A 20,777-nucleotide genomic window follows, 5' to 3' on the forward strand; every position below is an offset into this window, starting at 1 on the left:
ATCTTAGACTAGTATTAGACAGTGATGTGGAGGAGAGAGTGTTGGTGATCTTAGACTAGTATTAGACAGTGATGTGGAGGAGAGAGTGTTGGTGATCTTAGACTAGTATTAGACAGTGTGATGTGGAGGAGAGAGTGTGGTGATCTTAGACTAGTATTAGACAGTGTGATGTGAGAGGAGAGTGTTAGAGATCTCAGACTAGTGGGTGTCAGTATTAGACAGTTATGATGTGGGGGAGAGAGTGTTAGTGATCTCAGACTAGTGGGTGTCAGTATTAGACAGTGTGATGTGAGAGGAGAGTGTTAGAGATCTCAGTATGTGACAGTTTGAGCAGTGATACAATGTATCACCAGTCATGACGTCACCTTTGCTGGAAGTTTTAAAAAACCCGATAAGTTTTGTGTCACGTGACCTGCTGTAGTCACGCCCCTCACATCACATGATCTTCCAAACAAGCACTTTTCTTCCTACTTATGAGTCACAGATTGGAAACCTTTTCGGTAATAACTCTGTATAGTGAGTGTGCTGTGTGTGTATAGATATATGTAATATGTGCTGTGTGTGTATATAGACATGTGTAATATGTGCAGTGTGTAATGTGTGTATAGATATATGTAATGCCTGTAGCATGTGGTCTCTGAGTATTGATATGTGTTATGTATGTGCTCAGTGTAGTGTTCTCCCAGCAGCTATTCCTTGGTTGCTCCACCCAACTAGTTTTATTTCCCATCCGGCTCTTGGAGCTCAACAGATTCCTATTATAATAGAATACACCATTGTATCTCCTAGTATAACAGGCTCTAGGTGAACACTACAGCCAGCAGTGTGTGTTAGACCACTGACCACCAGTCTGACCAGCCCTGGCAGGTGTGGCCAATAACCTCCAACATATTTCAATATTATTGCAAAGTATTAGAACTGCATTCACCCAGTTACTTCTTAATTCCACGCAACTGGCAAATCACTGGTGTGTATGATAGATACATGTAATGCCTGTAGCATGTGCTCTGTGTATGTGTGAATCTGTAATGTTGTGTGTGTACAGAGACGTGTAGCATGTGCACTGTGTATGTAGAGATGCATGGCATACCTGTATAGTTTAATGTTTGTACCTTGACCAGAGCTTGGTATATTACCAGGATCCATTTTTGTGTCAGTGGATGCAGATCTTCCCGGTTCCTTAAAATATCCTAATGGATCATTATTTGGATAGGTTGGGTTCAGGTTTTTACATATATATGAATCGTGTGTGTGTGTAATGTGACCAATACGGCCAGTGGTGGAAATTAAGCTCGTATACAGTGACCTTATGGGAGATATTGGGACTTTCAAGGGCTGTTATGGGGATCATAGTTCGCTTAGTTCTTAATGTAGAAACTTTGCAGATCCCTTCTACATACAGGTATATATACTTTTAAGGTTTAGCACTGTTTACAACTGCTGCCTAATGACCACATGGGGCTAGGGTTAACCCTAATATGTCCCACATTCATGCTCAAAAAATGATACCAATTTGGTACAGTGGGGTCTGACGCTCTTTTTGTCCAGCTACTACTCTATTATGTCTGATTAGTCGCTCAGTAAACACATTCCAGATTCCCTGGTCTTCACCTGGGAAGACAGGGAGGGGAAAAACCTGTCGGTGGAAACACTGAAAATACTTGGGGCAGCTCAGTGGTTAGCACTTCTGCCTCACAGCATGAGTCATGAGTTCAATTCTGGACCATGGCCTTTTCTTTGTAGAGTTTGTATGTTCTCCCTGTGTTTGCGTGGGTTTCCTCCGGATGCTCCGGTTTCCTCCCACACTCCAAAAACATACTGGTAGGTTAATTGGCTGCTATCAAAATTGACCCTAGTCTCTCTCTTTGTCTCTGTGTGTGTGTATGTATATTAGGGAATTTAGACTGTAAGCCCCAATGGGGCAGGGACTGATGTGAATGAGTTCTCTGTACAGTGCTGCGGAATTAGTGGCGCTATATAAATAACTGATAATAATAATAATAAAATGCTGGTCATTGCAGGTGAAATAATATGGATGATAGGTCATTGAGCTATGTAATATGCTGGTTATTGCTAGCTGGGTAATATGGATGATTGGTTATTGAACTGTATAATATGCTGGTTATTGCTAGCTGGATAATATGGATGATGGGTCATCATTGAGCTGTATAATATGCTGGTCATTGAACTGTATAATATGCTGGTCATTGATCTGTATAATATGCTGGTCATTGAGCTGTATAATATGCTGGTTATTGCTAGTTGGATAATATGGATGATTGGTCATTGATCTGTATAATATGCTGGTTATTGCTAGCTGGATAATATGGATGATGGGTCATTATTGAGCTGTATAATATGCTGGTCATTGAACTGTATAATATGCTGGTCATTGATCTGTATAATATGTTGGTTATTGCTAGCTGGATAATATGGATGATTGGTCATTGATCTGTATAATATGCTGGTTATTGCTAGCTGGGTAATATGGATGATTGGTCATTGAGCTGTATAATATGCTGGTCATTGAACTGTATAATATGCTGGTCATTGAGCTGTATAATATGCTGGTTATTGCTAGCTGGATAATATGGATGATTGGTCATTGATCTGTATAATATGCTGGTTATTGCTAGCTGGGTAATATGGATGATTGGTCATTGAGCTGTATAATATGCTGGTCATTGAACTGTATAATATGCTGGTCATTGAGCTGTATAATATGCTGGTCACTGAGGCTGTAACTGGGGTATAACACAAACTGCAGAATCCAGGAGCTGGGTAGTCAGTTCTAAGGTACAGACATTATTGGAAGCATTTTAATTTTAATAGGATATATGAGCACTGTTCTTATTTTACTTTGGTCTAATTGTAAAGGGTTGCAGTATCTTTTAAAGAGCCAGGGAGCATGTGCAAGAAGTTTGCTGACAAGCAGAAATGTGTTGGGGCTTTGGCTGCTTGTGCGATGGGATTCCCCAATCTTGGGCTATACCTTTATGAACTTGTCAAAGGGGTGTTGGGGCTATACTATAATGCAGCTCTTCCTTTCTATGTGCAGAAACATGGTCAACCCTTTTCCAGGGAGAATATAAAGGGCTGGATGGCTGTGTAACTGGCAGCGGGTCTGCTGTTCCTATTCTCACTATTTCGGGTAACACGAATGAATGATTGTGAATATAGTTGTTTCGTGCTCAGATTTCCTGGAGTTAAAGTCCAGGAAACAGCAGCCAATACCGATCACAGCTTGTGTGACTGGTAGAATTACTAACATCTAGATAACGCCAGCATACTTTGCATTGCTTTTCTGTTAATAATAAGGGTAATGTGTTGGAGTGTGTTGGCGTTATATAAATAGTAAAAGTTTTTGCATTTATTTATAAAGTGCCAGCACTCTCTGGAGCGCTTTACTGTTGGAGTATTTACAGACAGACAAAGCGGTGAGAGGGGGCAGCTCATAGTCTATAGGATTCTGTATAGAAATGTTCACTCATTGTGGATTTTGTTGGTGTTGCCTTGTGCTGCTGACCATAACATTGCTGAAGAGCTACCAGTAGTATTAGGTGAATTGCTAATTAGCTTCGTTTTATGAATATAAACTTATTTTTCTTTTTTTATGTTTCAGTTTTTTCCATGAGAGCAGCTCAGTGTCATCAATGCTTCTCTCCGAGTCGCCCTTCCGTTGCCGTTTCCTTCATACTCTCTTCTCCCTGAGCTGTGTTCTTCTCTTTCCTTCTTACTGGTTCATTGATCGCCTTCTGTCCTGTGTTGTCCTGACCAGTGTAGAGCGCTCTCGGGGTCCAGCCCGGAGGGTACTTTCCCTGGTCCTCGGGGTTCCCTTCTTTATTCTTCTCTTTCTTCTTTCTCTCCCCTTGGGTGTCATTGGTTTTGTCTTTTGGTCTCTTCTGCATCGAGGTCGCCGCCCATTCTGTTATCAGCGCCATTTACAGACGCATGACCTTCCGGAGAAGACCCTTTCACATGGCTGCTCCTTCATCTTCATCAGTGCCAATCTCTGTCTTCTGCCGGATGGTTTGGCACGTTTCAGTAACCTGAGCCACACGCAATGTCGCACCTCTGTCATTTCCAAGATCCTGAGTCTTCCCACAGAGTCGGTACAGACTAGTGAGGACTCGCTGCCGATATGCAGCACGGAGGATGTCCTGCCAATGGTGGAGACACTCGATAAGGAGGAGATGGTTAAACATGGAGAAGGAGATGTTCCTTTTGAGGTTTCCCTGGTTTTCCCCAAAAATGCTGACTTTTTATGCCTCCAGGAAGTGTTTGATGGGCGCGCGTCTCGTAAACTGCGCAGCTGCCTTGCTCCTTCCTTTCCCCATATTTTGTATGATGTTGGTCCTACAGGACCTCACAGTGGTGGCTTCAAGTTCTTTAACAGCGGATTATTTCTGGCCAGTCGACACCTTTTTGTTAATGCCAAGTACTATTATTATCCCAATGCATGTGGGGAGGACGCACTGGCTGCCAAAGGACTGCTCTGTGTAAAGGTAAATTAGTGACAAGCATGGCAGCACACGTGTGCTAGCCTGTAAGGAACTGTGAGATATGTATATATATGTACATGGTGTGTGTTCATGTCATCTGATCGCAGCATTCACAAAACTTTATTGATTCAAAAAGGAATTTTTCTTTAATATGATGCAAACAGCATGAATGTGGTGTAGCCCGTAGCCTGTAGCCCATAACCCGTAGCCCATAACCCGTAGCCCATAACCCGTAGCCCGTAGCAAGCAATCATTGGTGTAGTTACATTAATGAATATTGGGTACATGTTCCCTGACTTGTAGATCTGTAGTTACCCTTAGACACACATTAGAACCTCTCCGACACTAATCCCCATGTTTTTGTTCAGTGTTGAGTGGAAGGTCAGATAGATAAATTCACAGAAGAGGTGTGAGGTTGAAGACGTTCTAATACCATCACTTTGTATTGGAGCCACCATAACTCCAAACTCACAAACCTTGTAAGATAGTTCTTAAGGACACTACAGTCCATATTACAAATTTGATTTTAAAACTGTCTATGGCTAAATTTAACATGATATTTTATGGACTACTAAATCCCAAAAGTGAAATTTTGGAATATGAACTGTGAAGGCAAAATACATATGTGCTGTGCTAACCTGACTAAAGAGTAAAGTATTACCCCTCCAATACAAACAGCGGGAGCCCCCCACTTCTTTAGGACATGTGCAGTCATTTCAGTTACTATGACCTCACTGGCCACTCCCCTCTGAATCCACCAATGCTGTATTTCAGCAAGTCTGCTAAGCTGCCAGTCACTCCATGTCTGCCTTGTTAGAAAGTCACCCCCTGACATGGGGACTTGCTGCAGAGGAGCATGCAGATTATTCAGTAATACACAGCCTACATATACATACACCACATTCGGCAAGTGGATTGTGCGGAAGGGGTGTGGCACAGCGAACGTGTCAATAAGCCCCACACCAGGTACTTTCACGGCCGTAGAGCTTGATATGGCAGTGGCTGCGTGTGCTCGAGTTTGGCACGCCCCTATTGTGCAGCGAAAAATGGCAACACGCCCCGTCCCTTCCTAGTTCACTCCCCAGAGTCGTAGGCAGAAGTACGGCCCCTTACGCACGGACATTTAGTGTGTACACACCCCATCCCCTCCTAGTTCACTCCCCAGAGTTGTAGGCAGAAGTACGGCCCCTTACGCACAGACATTGAGTGCGTACACACCCCGTCCCTCCTAGTTCACTCCCCAGAGTCGTAGGCAGAAGTACGGCCCCTTACGCACAGACATTGAGTGCGTACACGCCCCGTCCCCTCCTAGTTCACTCCCCAGAGTCGTAGGCAGAAGTACGGCCCCTTACGCACAGACATTGAGTGCGTACACGCCCCGTCCCCTCCTAGTTCACTCCCCAGAGTCGTAGGCAGAATTACGGCCCCTTATGCACGGACATTGAGTGTGTACATGGCCGTATCTCCCTGATCTGGACGTGCACAGGGTGATTTTATGTACGATATGCTCAGAATCGTCAGATACGTGCCTTAGTGAATCAGGCCCTAGGTGTCTGCAACTGAAATGCAGTTCCAAGGTTCTGCAGTTCACATATAGAAATAAGCCACAGTTTTAAAAATAAGGTTTTATTAAAAGCATCCGATAACATCATTCACCACTTTATCACACTGAACTGAGAGCTACAGAAAATAGGACTACAGATATGGTTAGAGCACTTGTTAACCCATAGTGGGTATGTACACAATGCATTCACACAGATATGAATGTGGTGAATAAGCAACATAAAAGCACCGAGACGTAAGTGGGTACAGACAGATTGAACACAATGCATCTAATCTATGTTTTGCAGTTCAGGTGCAGCGTGTGACAGTCACCCACAGGCTAATTCTTCATATAGTGTTTAGTAGGCAAATCTTTAATGCTAATGTAAAATAATTCACAGTAATATTTAATGTTACATTTGGAGTTATTATCAGTATTTGTGAGTTTGACTTTATAATAATTTTTTTAAGACAAATTAACCGTTTTTTGCAAACTTCACTAGTAGTTTCCAGGAAAAACAAATATTTATAAAGACAAATTGTTTACTTACATTGTTAACTACTGCAAAAGTAAACTAATATATCAATTGTAATGATCCAATAATAATGTGAAAAAACAATAGTTCACTATATAAAGTTATTTAAAGGAAATAGCACAGGGCATTTATTTATATAGTTGCAGAAGCAGTGGTGTTGTATAGTGTGGCACTTTGTATAGGAAATGCATTTATTTCTGAGGCATTGATTTTTAACTTATTATGCCAGGGGAGGGGATTCGCTTTTGTTTTGTAATTTTGGTAGAGGAAATGCCCAATGTGTGGAGAAAGTCTCTTTTGCTGATAGCAGGAAATGCTAAGTAAGTCTTTTCATGGGCAGTGACAAACACCTGCTTTGGCCTAAAGGCCAGGCAGGGGGTCTTTACCTGTGTGCGCATGTCTTGTTAGAGAGACAGGAACCCTAACAATGTAGACCGTAAATCTGAGGAAATAAGGTTGATGTGAAAGTTAAATTGTGTTAGATGCAAGATTAGATTATATCCTGATGTTAAGTTATCTGATCAGACGTTCCAGTGCCAGCTAGGAAGGGGCTGGGCTAAACCCTGCCCACATGTGTATCAAAAACTGTATAAAAAGACCCCTGTTTGACCATGTAATGTACCATTCCATCTGTACCTTTCTGGATGTTGTTAGTATCTTCAACTAGTAGCTGTAACTGTCCTTATTAGGACATTTGAGCTAATAAACATCATTTTGCGTCAGGATCCTGCGACTACTTCCCTGCTGTAATTCCTGTGACCTGCAGATTAGACTCACATTGAACCCATTCTCCAGCTGTTCTGAGGTTGTAACCCAGCTTCTAGCATCATTGCTCTGCTCGCTACCAGCAGTTCTGGCCAGTGTGATAGGCCAGGGAGGAACCATCCACAGCACTACTGCGCTTAGAGGCGCAATTGGGATAAAGAAAGGGGATGGTGGCTGGTCCTAACCTCAGAACAGCCGTATAACTGTTTAAAGTGGTCTAATCTATAGGTCAAAGGGTTACAGCAGTTAAGTAGACGTTAAAGTAGGATCTTGGAGCAGTGATATTTATTAACTCAAGGGAGGGTATTCAATTAGGTTTCCGGTCCACGGTAACGCGCCAAACGGGCCATATCCACAGTACCGCAATAAGGTGGATTTTCTTGTGCACCCCATAGGGTTGTGAAGGAAAATCAGTGCTATTGTGGTACTGTGTTACTGTCAATACTGCACACTTTTAATGGAAAAGTGCGCTACCACGAATGGGTAAGCTAATTGAATATGCCCTTAGAAGTCCTCATAAGGACAGTTACGCACTTGTTAGTGGGACTAGTGATCTCCAGAATCTCAGATGGTATAATAAGTAACATGGTCAAACAGGGCTCTTTTTATACAATTTCTGACACACATGTTTCCAGGGGGGTAACCCAGCCCCCTTTATAGCTGGCACCACGAAGTCTGAGATATTACATCAGATATTTAGCATCAGGATGTACAATATTCTCTAATTTCGTATTTAACAAAATTTACATAAATCTGTGATTTCCTAAATTACTTGTTGTTAGGTTTCCTATCTTTCTAAGACACAGGATAAAAGTCTAATGACCCCATCCTGTGCATTCATGCTAAAGGTTATGTTAGTCACTCACAAATGAAAAGGACTAATTAGCATGGGACTTCCTTTAGGGTTACAAAAAACAAATTTCTTCCAACATGGCATATTACTACATTTCCAATACAAACATAAAACACAATATCAAAGATCAGTACATTTGCAATGATATTCAGCAGTGCACTGTGCCACTAATAGTAATACATTTCTTTAATAAGTTATTTCTATCTGATCCAGCCACAAATATTTGAAAGAATTGTTTTTGTTGAACCACTTTCAGCAATCCCTAAAGCCCAAAATTGGAAGTTCCATATCTGAAAGTAAAATGTGAGTGGAATTGACACTATTTTGTGAATTGTCATTTCTGCCTAAATGGTAACATGTTTTTTTCTTGTAATTTTAGTAAAATAATTGGTAGATTGAAGAACAATTTAATTTTAATGCTTATAAGCTTTGAGAGTAGCACACAGCACATCATTCACAGATTGATTTTGAAAGAATTGCCTTTGATGAAGGAAATAAAGATTTATTTGTGGATGTGAATAAATACTTTATTAACAATCTATTAGTAAAAACTAGAGATGCTCACTGACCCCCGTGTTTTGGTTTTGGTTTTGGATCTGGATTACTTTTGTGTTTTGGTTTTGGCAAAACCGCCCTTTTGGTTTTGTTTTGCAATTTCTTAAACCATTCCATTTTTTTGGGCTAAACTAACATAATTTAGGTATTATTTTGTACCTACATTATTATTAACCTCACTAACACTAATTTGCAGTCATTTCCATTCAATTTTGACCACCTCACAGGTCACAATATGCTTTTCATACACTTTTAGCCAAATACTGCAGCGACCTGGCTGGATGGTAAGCGACAGAGCAATGACTCAAACACACGGCAGTTCCTACCACATCTAGGAAACATTTTTTACAACCGCACCACCTGTTTCTTGGATAAGTGAGGTAATCCTACAGCTAATAAATGTCAACGAGCGCTTTCTAAATGGCTTGTTTTTCCTCCCAGTATGGAAAGGGACTGTCTGACATTTCCATATCAATTAACTCTTGAAAATAATCCTCCACCATCCTTTGCATGTTAATAGTAGGATTGGATGGAGTTATGGGCAAGGTCACACATTTTTTGGTAAAATCTTTCAAACCCACCCAGATGTCAAACTGTTGTGGTCTGCCCCCTGCGTCTTCCCTGCTTCTCTTTGGAAAGTGCAATTTTTTCCGAGCAGCAGCTGCCTGAGAAGCTGAAGGCCTAGTTCAGCGGACAACTTGCTGACCAATAGCTCCTTGCAAATGTTCAGATCTGTCATTTTGAATCAAAGAATCAATGTAGGTCTTAAACCTAGGATCAAGCACAGTCGCCAAAATGTAGTGATCCGACTTCAAGATTTTAATAACTCTTGGATCATTGCAAAGCGAATTAAGTACTTGATCTACAAGGCCAACATACTTTGCGGAATTGCTTTCTTTCATCTCATCCTTCAATTTGTCAAGCTGCTTTTCCAATAGTTGAATAAAAGGAATGACTTGGCTCAAGCTAGCAGAGTCTAAACTCACTTCACACATCACAACTTCAAATGGTTTCAGCACCTTGCACAGCACAGAAAGGATTCTCCACTGTGCAAGTGTGAAATACATCCCCCCTCCTTTCCCAATGTCATGGCTTGTGCAATACGCTTGGATGGCTTTGTGCTGTTCCTCCATTCTATGAAGCATGTACAGGGTGGAATTCCACCTTGTTAACATCTCTTGCTTAAGTTGGTGGCAGGGCAAGTTAAACTGCTCTTGGAGCTGCTGTAATCTCTTACATGCTGTAGCAGAATGCCGGAAATGTCCCGAAATTTTACAGGCCACCGAAAGCATCTCCTGCACCTCACGGTTATTTTTCAAGAAGCTCTGCACCACCAAGTTTATTGTGTTAGCAAAACAGGGAATGTGCTGGAATTCACCCAGCTGTAATGCTCGCACAATATTGTTGGCGTTATCAGAAATGACATATCCTGGGGAGAGTCCAAGTAGTATAAGCCATGTATCCATGAAATCCCTTAGTTTTTGTAACAAATTATCAGCTGTATGCCTGTTAGTGAAGCCGGTGATACAAAGAGTCGCCTGCCTGTGACAAATGTTACGTAGTGGTGTAAATGCTGCTGCTGTTCCTGCTGGTGAAGGCGAATGACCAACCCAGTGGGCTGTCACAGTCATATAGTCTTTGGTTTGCCCACTTCCACTTGTCCACATATCTGTGGTTAAGTGGACAGTAGGTAGAATGGCATTTTTGAGCCCAATTAGTACATTTTTACGAAAGTTTTGGTACAGTTGCGGAATAGCTTTTCGTGAAAAATGGTGTCACAATGGAATTTTGTAACGGGGACACAAAACATCAATTAACTGTGAAAAACCAGCTGCGTTTATAGTGGATATTGGACGCAGATCTAACGCTAGCATAGTAGACATGGCGTCTGTGATCCGCTTTGCAACTGGGTGACTGCTGTCATATTTGCTTCCTCTAGCAAAAGATTGTTTCACAGTTAATTGTTGTAAATAAGTAGCGCTCTTCTTCTTGAGCTTCTTATGGGAGGAAGATTCATTCCCAACAGCAGCAGCAACAGTGGGACTAACGCTCAAACATTCTTCAGAGGAATCAATTATAGTGCAGGAGTCATCGAGCCTTGCCAAGTGGGATGCAGGGCTAACTCCGATCGCTACTGAGGATATTGATGAGGACGATGTTGTGGGTGTAGATTGCAGCCGTCGGGATGTAGGTGACAGAAGGGTCCTAGCTGATGATGGACTGCTTGTTGTTATTTTTTTATCATAACTTTCAGGTTTTCCCAACACCTTGCCATGAACTCACGGCGTAAATGGATGAGGTTCCAAGATGGTTAAGGTCCCTCCCTCGACTGACTGTGACTTGACATACACTACAAATGGCTATACAACTGTTGTCAGGATTTGGGTAGAAATAATTCCACACATAAGAAGTGGCTTTTTTGATCTTAAGCCCCGGCATGACAATGGGCTTCTTGTCATGTGCCAGAACTGCTGCCAATGGTGTAGGATTTACACAAACAACCTCATCCCCATCAACATCCTCATTAGCACACTCGTCGGCTACACAAATCTCCCCCTCATCCTCTTCTAATTCCAAAGTGGTATCCTTAATTTGTGTATCACCGACTACACTTGGGCTGTTCAGGCACACATCAGCAGAAATGCTGAAAGGGCCCTTTTTTATGGGTACACTATCAGAATGGCCATGATTACACATACCACTCGTGGATGGACTCTCCTCAGGGATTGGTGTCATTTCTGATTCAGAGCATACATTATCCTCTAATGCCTTACTGTTTTCTTGCAACTCTGCTTTCACGCATAACAGTACTTGTGCACCACTTTTGGACTCCGAATTACTTGGTCTTGCTTGGTCACGAGTGACCGTACAAGAAGAAGACTCGGTAACATTTTTAGATCTCGCACTAATAGAGAAAGGTGAAGGCCTCATTCTTTCTTTGCCACTGCGTGTGTAGAATGGCATGTTGGCTATTTTTTTATTGGCAGTTAACTTTTCCTCGATTGCAGCTCTTTTTCTCTACAACATGGTAAAAGGTTTTTTTTGTGTGTGTGTTTTTTTTTGTTTTTTTTTTCCCCCTGACTTAAAAAGACTACTTTTACATAGGCTTTACCAGATGACTATCATCAGGACTGGTGGCAGCAGCTGCTTGCTGATCCTGCTCATATGTGGATTGCTGTGAATCCATTTTAATGAGACCCAAAACACTTGTAGTGCAAATTCAGAAATATATAGTGCTGGTATATTATAATTTCAACACCAGAAAACTCTTGTCGTGCACATTGGGCAAAATGCCTCCTACTACTCTCTTCCTACTCTATTCCTGCGACCTAACCCTTCTCTCTCCCTCGCTCAAATGGCGCTGGATCGCTGTGGAGGCAGATATTTATTCAGTCTAAAATTTTCGAGATCCGACGACGTCACGATGACGTTTTGCCTTGTTTTGGAATCCGAATAGGCGGGAGAGTACCTAGCCTACTCAGCTCGGGACCCGGATTCTGGAAGTTCGAGCAGTTTCGGTTGTCTGAGAACCAAGCCCGCCCATCTCTAGTAAAAACAGTTGTACTGTTTAAGGAGAGTCATGGTCACATAACATTTGTAAACTGCTCTTTTTATTGGAAATACATTTATTTGCTTGTGAGTTCGAGTTTGAAGAAGAAATTGTTGAAATTAAGTTTTAAAGTGCATGTTCCATTTTTAACCATGAGATTCCCCTTTAAAACAAAAATGTAACCTTCTGCTTCCATTACCCACAGCTGAAGCCCCTCCCACATCTCTAGGACAGTGTCCTAATGAGATCTGATGCAGATCAAAAAGCTGAGATGCCTAAATTGAAAAAAAAGATAAGATAGCAGTCTTTTGAGCTGCTGTGACATCACTGATTGTGATCCTGTGTTTGAACCAATCATCTACACAGTGCATTTGTGTAAGGAATGTTTGGAAGGCAGTCAGTCACTGTCTACTTTGTTAGAGAAACCCTTCCCTGCTAACGTGACAAGCTGCTGCAGAGGGTTGAAAGAGCGTTTTTTAGACTCCAGTTATGTCGGGTATATCATGCAGCCTGGAATTCAGTCTTTATATATAATAATGTCATGTGCTTTCTTTGCTCACTAATGAATCATTCTGGAAATAAATTTATTTCAAGACTTACTGGAATAGGGTTTTCATTCTGACTCCCGTATTCTAAATGTGCTGGTACAATGCTGTATATCCTTCTCCTTCCCTAGGTTAATACAGATTCTGTTAAAGGTGTGTAGAGATCCGGTTAGTTGGAAGTTGGCCAGGGAAACTTCCTCTAGCTGTTAGTGACGGATTCTTGAAGTGTGCGCGGAAATTCCTCTTTGAAGCCAGTGATGATAGGGGTGAGGCGTTAGTAGGCTGGGTGTAAGTCTGGTCAATACGGGTGTGTAGGATGACGGACACTTTAGTAAAACAGACTAGTGATGATAGGGGTGAGGAATTAATTGGCCGGGTGTGGATGATGGTATTGTTGAGGGGGGAAGAAATCGCAATACTCAGCCATTGTAGTTCTGCTATTGAATGAACCTCATTAAACCACAGGAAAGAAACAGTTAATTAACACTTCGGAGAATAGTGGAGTCTCAGTCCTATTAAGAGTAGTGGCGGGTGTCATCCATTGGCACGATCAACGCAAGTGGGGTTTATTTTTCTTCTATGCGTTCTCTCATTGGTTGCCCAGAATGTATAGACCTCTTCCTTTCTACCACCCGTGCTGTCTGAATCATGTGTTTTCTGTGACCCAGACTGTGTAATTGCATCTGCTTCTACCGGCTACGCTGCAGCTCTGGTATATTGCATGAGGCCAGGGGTACCAACCCAAGGGACAAGCAAGGGGGGGTACACTAGCAGCAAGAGTTACCCAGATGGAAGTGGTTTTAGGTGGTGGCAGTACAGCGCTCCCTATAGCGCTTAAAAGAAGAGCGTTTGGAATAAAGACGGGATGGTGTCCATGTACCATTTTAGTTGCCCTCCGTTGTACAGTCTGTAATGTATTTATATCCTTCTGGAGATATGGCCTCCAGAACTGAACACGGTATTCTAGATGAGGACGTACCAATGACATATACAGTGACATTATTCCTTCAACTGATTCCTCTCCCTATACAAAAAAGCATCTGACTCGCCTTTCTCATTGCTTTGTTACATTGCTTAGCTGTCTTTAGATCACCTGAAACAGTGACTCCTAGATCCCTTTGGGTTTTTGAGACCCAAGTGAATGATTTTGCATTTTATGGCATTAAACTGTAGTTTCCACACTTTGGACCATTTCTTTAGTCTACCTAAATAATCAATTTGTTTTACCCCTCCTGGTGTGTCTACCCTGTTGCATATCTTTGTGTCGTTTGCAAAAAGGCCTACTTTCCCTTCAATAACATTTGCAATGTCGCCAATTAAGATATTAAAAAAAGCACTGGTGCAAGTACGGATCCTTTGGCTGTTCCACTGGTAACCTTTCCCTCCTGTCCAATGCACCCCTTTTAGTAAAACTTTCTGTTTTCTGTCTTGCAACCAAGATCTTATCCATTCAACCATCTTAGAATCCAATCCCAAGCTTTTGAGTTTAACAGTCTGCGATGTAGGACCGTGTCACAAGCCTTACTAAAGTATAGATAAGCTACATCTACACCCCCCCTGATCTATTACTTTAATCAACCAGTCAAAAAAGTGAATAAGAATTTTTTCGACACAATCTCCTCCCCAGTAAATCCATGCTGTTTGGGATCCTGTACATTACTGGATTTGAGATATTCTACAACTCTTTCCTTTTGAGTTTCCATCAAGTTTCCTACTACTGATGTGAGACTCGCTGGTCTGTAGTTGTCTCTTCTTGCTTCCACTTTTGTGCAGTGGGACTACATTCATTCTTTTTCCAGTCCTCTAGAATTACTCCTGTAGCTAGTGACTGACTGAATACTTCTGTTAATGGTGTTACCAGCACCCCATTAAGCTCATGTAGTATCCTTGGATGTATCCCACCTGGCCACATTGATTTATCCACTTTCTGTTTTGAGAGTAGTGTTAATGTAGTTGTATCTACCTCATTTTTATGAGTATACTTGTAAATTAACTGTGGCCCCTTCCCTGCTCTGTAGTGGAAATAAAAAATACACTTCGCCCGACTGCGTTTACACTAAATAGCAGAAATACATTTGTGGATCCAGCCAGACTAATAATCCACCTTTCATACTAACTGGCAGTGTACTCACTGCTTGGGCCTCTTACTCTTTGGCCCATTCCTTTCTTGAACTACATTTAATTTATCATACCCAAAAATGTTGCTGGAACTGGTTATGTCATCATTACCTATCGTTTGAGATGGACAATAATTTGAGGTTTGTGCATCAGTGTTGTACAATGTATTATACAGTAAATATGGAGATATTGTAAGTAGGATGTGACTTTTCCACCCAGTCTGTGGGGTAATAAGGATGAAGGGATGTTCTTTTTCCACAGTTTATCTGCGTTTCTTTATTACCATCCATAACCGCCGGTCACCTTGTCACCAGACACTTGCCAACTGTGTATTAGCTGTAGGAGGATCTCGCTGCCACCACTTGATTCCTTCATGGCACCTAGAACGCTTACTTTTAGGTAGCTGATATAGCTGCTGCAGCGCCTCTTTGCTGTGGGCCGACTTGTACCTACTGAATGCTTACTATGGATCAGGACTGCCTGGTAGCGGGCAGAGCGTTGACACAGACGCTGGGTGCAAAGCAGGACAGCTGGGGAACGGATTAGAGTGTAAGCTCTTATCTGTTGGTCATGGAATGCAGCAGGCAATAGGCGTCGGGCAGAATCTTCAAGCAGTGATAATTATTGCTATTTATTGCTCAAGGTACACACTAGTTAGTGGTATTGGTGATCTCCAGAAGTTAAGATGATATAATACAGTTAATATACAAAACACAGCTCTTATATGGTGTTTCTGATATCTTGGCAGAGGGTAACCCAGCCCCCTTCCCTACCTGGCACCACAAAATGGAAGGTATTACATTCAATGTATTAGCATCCGGATGTAATATATTCTCTAAACTTGGATTTAACACAATTTAAACTTGAAAAAAAAATTACATCAATCTGTGATTTCCTAAACTGGTTGCATTATTCATGTAGTTTGTTTAAGACAAAATAAAAAGGTATCGACCCCCTGCTGTGTATTCAGGCTAAAAAGGATGTGTTGCTTCCTCACAAGATAACAGGTCTAATTGGAATAGGACTTCCTTTAGGAAAGTTATAAAAAAACAAATTTCATCCAACCTGTCTCAGAAATCCAATACATTTCCAATACGAAAATCGGTACAGTTGCAATGATATACGTTGGCGCACTGCGCCACTAAATAACACACCTTTTATACAATTCGTTATTTCTAAGTGATCCAGTCACATGGGGTGAAATGCCATGCAACACACCATGGGGGTAATACGCTGCCCAGTATGAAGGTGTCTTATGTCATGCGACAGGAAGGGTCTTTTTATGTCACTTTCCAGTTTTTGACATGTTCTTTGATTGCAGGTTCTCATTGGAATTACAGAACAGAAGCAAAGGCTTGTGGGATATATAAACTGCACCCACTTGCATGCTCCTGAGTGTAAGTAGTAATGTCAGGATTGAGCCTCTAGGGGGCAGGAATGAGTTTTTTTTTTTTTTCTTTTTTGGGTGTCCTGTGTCACTTGGTGACTGTCAGATTTCCCAGTGGCTGACGTGAGCTCCTCTGCGGCATGTTAATGTTTGTTGAGGGGAGGGGGTTATGCAATAGTTTGCTGGTTTATTGTTATTATTATTATTATTATTAGACATGTTAGGGAAGATTTCTGGGAATTAGAACATAATCATTAATTAATAAGGGGCTACATAATTACACAGCACTGACGGCTATCTATAAATGTCCCCTCCCCTCTGACTACAAACCTACAAAGAGAGATGTCCTATCGGATGTATCGCAGCATTTACCCCTTAATGCCACAGCCTAATTAGCACTTTACACTATGATGAAACTATTTTGGTAATGCTGACATCTCATCTCTGTGTCTGGATGATGCCGACATATCCTACCATTAGATGTCCCTCTCTGTGTCTAAGTGATCCCATCACACATTATGATGTAATGTCTCTATGTATAAGTGATGCCGACATATCCTACCATTAGATGTCCCTCTCTGTGTCTAAGTGATCCCATCACACATTATGATGTAATGTCTCTATGTATAAGTGATGCCAACATATCCTACCATTAGATGTCCCTCTCTGTGTCTGGATGATGTCACCATATCCTACCATTAGATGTCCCTCTCTGTCTGTGTCTAAGCGATCCCATCACACATTATGATGTAACGTCTCTATGTATAAGTGATGTCATCACACATTATGATGTAACGTCTCTGTGTATAAGTGATGTCATCACACATTATGATGTAACGTCTCTATGTATAAGTGATCCCATCACACATTATGATGTAACGTCTCTATGTATAAGTGATGGCGACATATTTGATCAGATATTTTTATGTCTCTGAGAGGCCACCATATGTTGCGATCAGACCTCTAACTGTCCCTTTCTCCCCCTCTCATCCTGTAATCTGATGACTCTGTCTCTGCTGGTTACCACCATATCCTGCGATGTGACTCTGGGATGCCACCGTACAATGTAATTAAATGTCTCCATCTCTGTGTGTCGGAGTGATTCCACCATTTGACATTTTGTCTGGGTTGTGCCATCATATAGTATAAGTGTATCTAACCCTTTGTGTAGGTGATGCCATCATACGTTGTGACCAGATGTCGCTACTTCTTCAGTGGGTGTCTGACTTTCAAACTCAGCATAAGGAAGATGGAGAACTCGTGGTCTTTGATGTCCTTTGTGGGGATTTGAACTTTGACAACTGCTCCTCAGGTAGGTACTTTTTCTGCTCTCCGTCCTCTGGGTTAGACTGGTAAATAAGGGGCATATTCAATTAGCATCTCCGTAAAAGTGCGCAGTATTGAAGGCAATACGGTACCGCAATAACGTGGATTTTCCTTCACAACCCTATAGGGTGCGCAGGAAAATCCACATTATTGCTATACTGTGGATTGCTTTCGCGGCCTGTTCCGTTGCGTTATTGCGGACCGGAAACCTAATTGAATACCCCCTTAAATGTCTAAAGCCCGCTAGCCTGGGAGTTGATATCATTTTTTTTTTTTTTTTTTTTTTTCTTTGCAGAGTTCTTAATGATTATTTGGTCGAAATTACATTTTTCCTACAATATGTGTTTTTATTAATGCTGATTTTCAAATTGGCCATATCTCTCCAGACCACAGTAAGGCACCCCTGGGTGCCCCTAATGTAAATTGGGTATAATTGGGCCAGATAAACCCGGTGTCTTCACAGCGGTTCTGGGGGGTTTTCTGTGTGCCCATTGTGTAGGAGCTGCAGTGTGAAGTGGTTTGTTGCCTTGATGGGATGAAGGTTCAGCTGATCTCCGACGCTCATACAGACTTTGCCTGGTGAAGGCCGGATTCTGGTGCTGATTTTAGCACCAACAGGTATAGACATCTAGTGTGTGCACGTTAGGTGCATTTATATAGCAAGAAATTAGGATTAGATGTTCGATGGATTCGTCCATACTCCATGCCCTGCCCACCGGTGGTTCCCCTTTTTAGGATTTTAAGATTTGGATGGATAGCCTTTAAACATTGGCGTGCCTTCTGAAAAACTTTACTTAATTTATCTATCTATTGACAGAAACGCTGACAAAAATCATTGAAGGACTGTACAAGTCCCAGGTTTCTGACATATGTGTTTAGAACTTCAAGGTAAATTTTCGTGTTGTTCAGACAGTTTTCCAAAAGCTTTGGGCTCACGTAAGAGCCAGATTCTTGGGTGCCCTGGAGTGAATAGTGATTTAGGCCCATTTCAGGTCTTCTGCCAGTCAGACAATCGGCTAATTAATAGTTCCACCACCTCTAAATTTCCACTTCAACCACTGTGCCTTACAGCACTGGACTCATGAGTTCAATTCCCGACCATGGCCTTATCTGTGTGGAGTTTGTATGTTTCGTCCGTGTTTGCGTGGGTTTCCTCCGGGTGCTCCGGTTTCCTCCCACACTCCAAAAACATACTAGTAAGTTAATTTGCTGCTATCAACATTGGCTCTGGTCTGTCTCTCTCTGTCTCTCTGTGTCATTGTCTGTGTGTGTATATTAGGTAATTTAGACTGTAAGCCCCAATGGGGCAGGGACTGATGTGAATGAGTTCTCTGTACAGCGCTGCGGAATCAGTGGTGCTATATAAATAAATGATGATGATGTGTGTGTATGATATACAGTACTGTGCAAAAGGTTTAGGCAGGTGTGGAAAAAATGCTGCAAAGTAAGAATGCTTTAAAAAAGAGAAGTGTAAAAAGTTTTATCAATTAACAAAATGCAAAGTGAATGAACAGAAGAGAAATTAAATCAAATCAGTATTTTTCCCTTCAAAACAGCATCAATTCTCCTAGGTACACTTGCACACAGTCTCTGAAGGAACTGGTCAGGGAGGTTGATCCAAACATCTTGATGAACTAACCACAGATCTGTGGATGTCGGCTTTCTCTCTCTCCATGTAATCCCAGACAGACTCGATGATGCTGAGATCAGGGCCCTGTGGGGACCATATCATCACTTCCAGGTCTCCTTGTTCTCATTTACGCTGAAAATAGTTCTTAATGACATTGGCTGTATGTTTGGGGTCCTTTTTCTGCTGCAGAATAAATTTGGAGCCAATCGGATGTCTCACTGATGGTATCACATGATGGATAATACCTGCCGGTGTTTCTCAGCATTGAGGACACCATTAATCCTGACCAAATCCCCAACTCCATTTGCTGAACCGCAGCCCCAGACTTGCAAGGAACCTCCACCATGCTTCACTGTTACCTGCAGACCCTCATTATTGTACTACTCTCCAGCCGTGCAAGGGCCAGTTACTAAGATTAACACACAACTGTTCAGATGAAGTTTCTTTTCAAACACAAGCTAGTGAATTGATACAAACTTTTAGAAAGAGAGGTTATCCTGATGTCGTTTTAGAGAAAGCTCTCGCAGAGGTTGATTCAATAGAGACGGTGACCAACCTATTGTAGAGTCTTCGGTTTATGCAAAGAGGAGAGATAATCAAAAATCTGGGGATTCATCAATTGCAACACCAATTATGTGGTAAATGTATTGAAATGTAAGTACAATAAGCTGTATGTTGGGAGAACCATAAGATCCCTTAAGATTTGTTTCCTGGAACATAAGTGAAATATAGTACAGAAGTCGATCTCTCACAGTGTGTAACGACACTTTGCTGAAGAACATGACTCAAATCCAAATGACCTCGAAGTTCTGGCAATCGAATTTGTAAAACCTACATTACGTGGAGGTGATGGATTCAAGAAGCTTTGTAGACAGGAACTTACTGGATACATCTGCTAAATACATTAAGTCCATGTGGATTGAACGAAAATATAGAATTGAAAAGCTTGATATAAAATCTTGGTATTACTTAGAATCAGTAGCCCATCACATAGAATAATTATGATTAAGTTTAATTGATTTGATACAGCCCTATATTCATTGGAATGGTTATCAAGGTTGATATTTCTTGGTGTTCTAGGATATATATCCTCAGAGCTTCCTATGGGCCCCTCTGATAGATAGTAGAGTGGGATGAACAAGATTGTGAGTTCTAATACTTCAAGTCCCATGTATGTCAAGGTTATATACATACATATATTTATGTATATATATTTTCCATGTTTTCAATAATTATCATTATTTAGAAAATTAAGATTATAGGAGGGTTCTATTAGGGTAACAACATTTATTGAATTTAAAGCTTTTTGGCTTATTTTCAGTGCCCTTGTCAGTGATTATTATTATTATTGGTTTTTATATATTTCTTGTATTAGAATTGAGCCCTTTTTTAATCTGTTACTATGTTGATTCAATGGGAATTGTTTACGAACACGATGCTAAAAAGATTTATGAAAGTATTTATTATT

At 41.4% G+C, this 20,777-nt stretch overlaps 1 protein-coding gene across 1 annotated transcript in view; it reads left to right on the top strand.

The window, feature by feature from the left end:
- The first annotated feature begins 424 nt into the window (after nt 1-424).
- Nucleotides 425-20,777, top strand: part of LOC142103502 (sphingomyelin phosphodiesterase 5-like) — a 55,015-nt gene continuing 34,662 nt past the window's right edge. The window contains exons 1-4 of the mRNA XM_075187540.1: nt 425-500; nt 3,623-4,505; nt 16,288-16,363; nt 17,525-17,665. Of these exons, the coding sequence (XP_075043641.1) occupies nt 3,654-4,505; nt 16,288-16,363; nt 17,525-17,665 (1,069 nt within the window). The 5' untranslated portion in view covers nt 425-500; nt 3,623-3,653. The remainder of the gene's footprint in view (nt 501-3,622; nt 4,506-16,287; nt 16,364-17,524; nt 17,666-20,777) is intronic.

This window comes from Mixophyes fleayi, chromosome 1 (assembly GCF_038048845.1).
Source record: "Mixophyes fleayi isolate aMixFle1 chromosome 1, aMixFle1.hap1, whole genome shotgun sequence".
Taxonomy (NCBI): Eukaryota; Metazoa; Chordata; class Amphibia; order Anura; family Limnodynastidae; genus Mixophyes; species Mixophyes fleayi.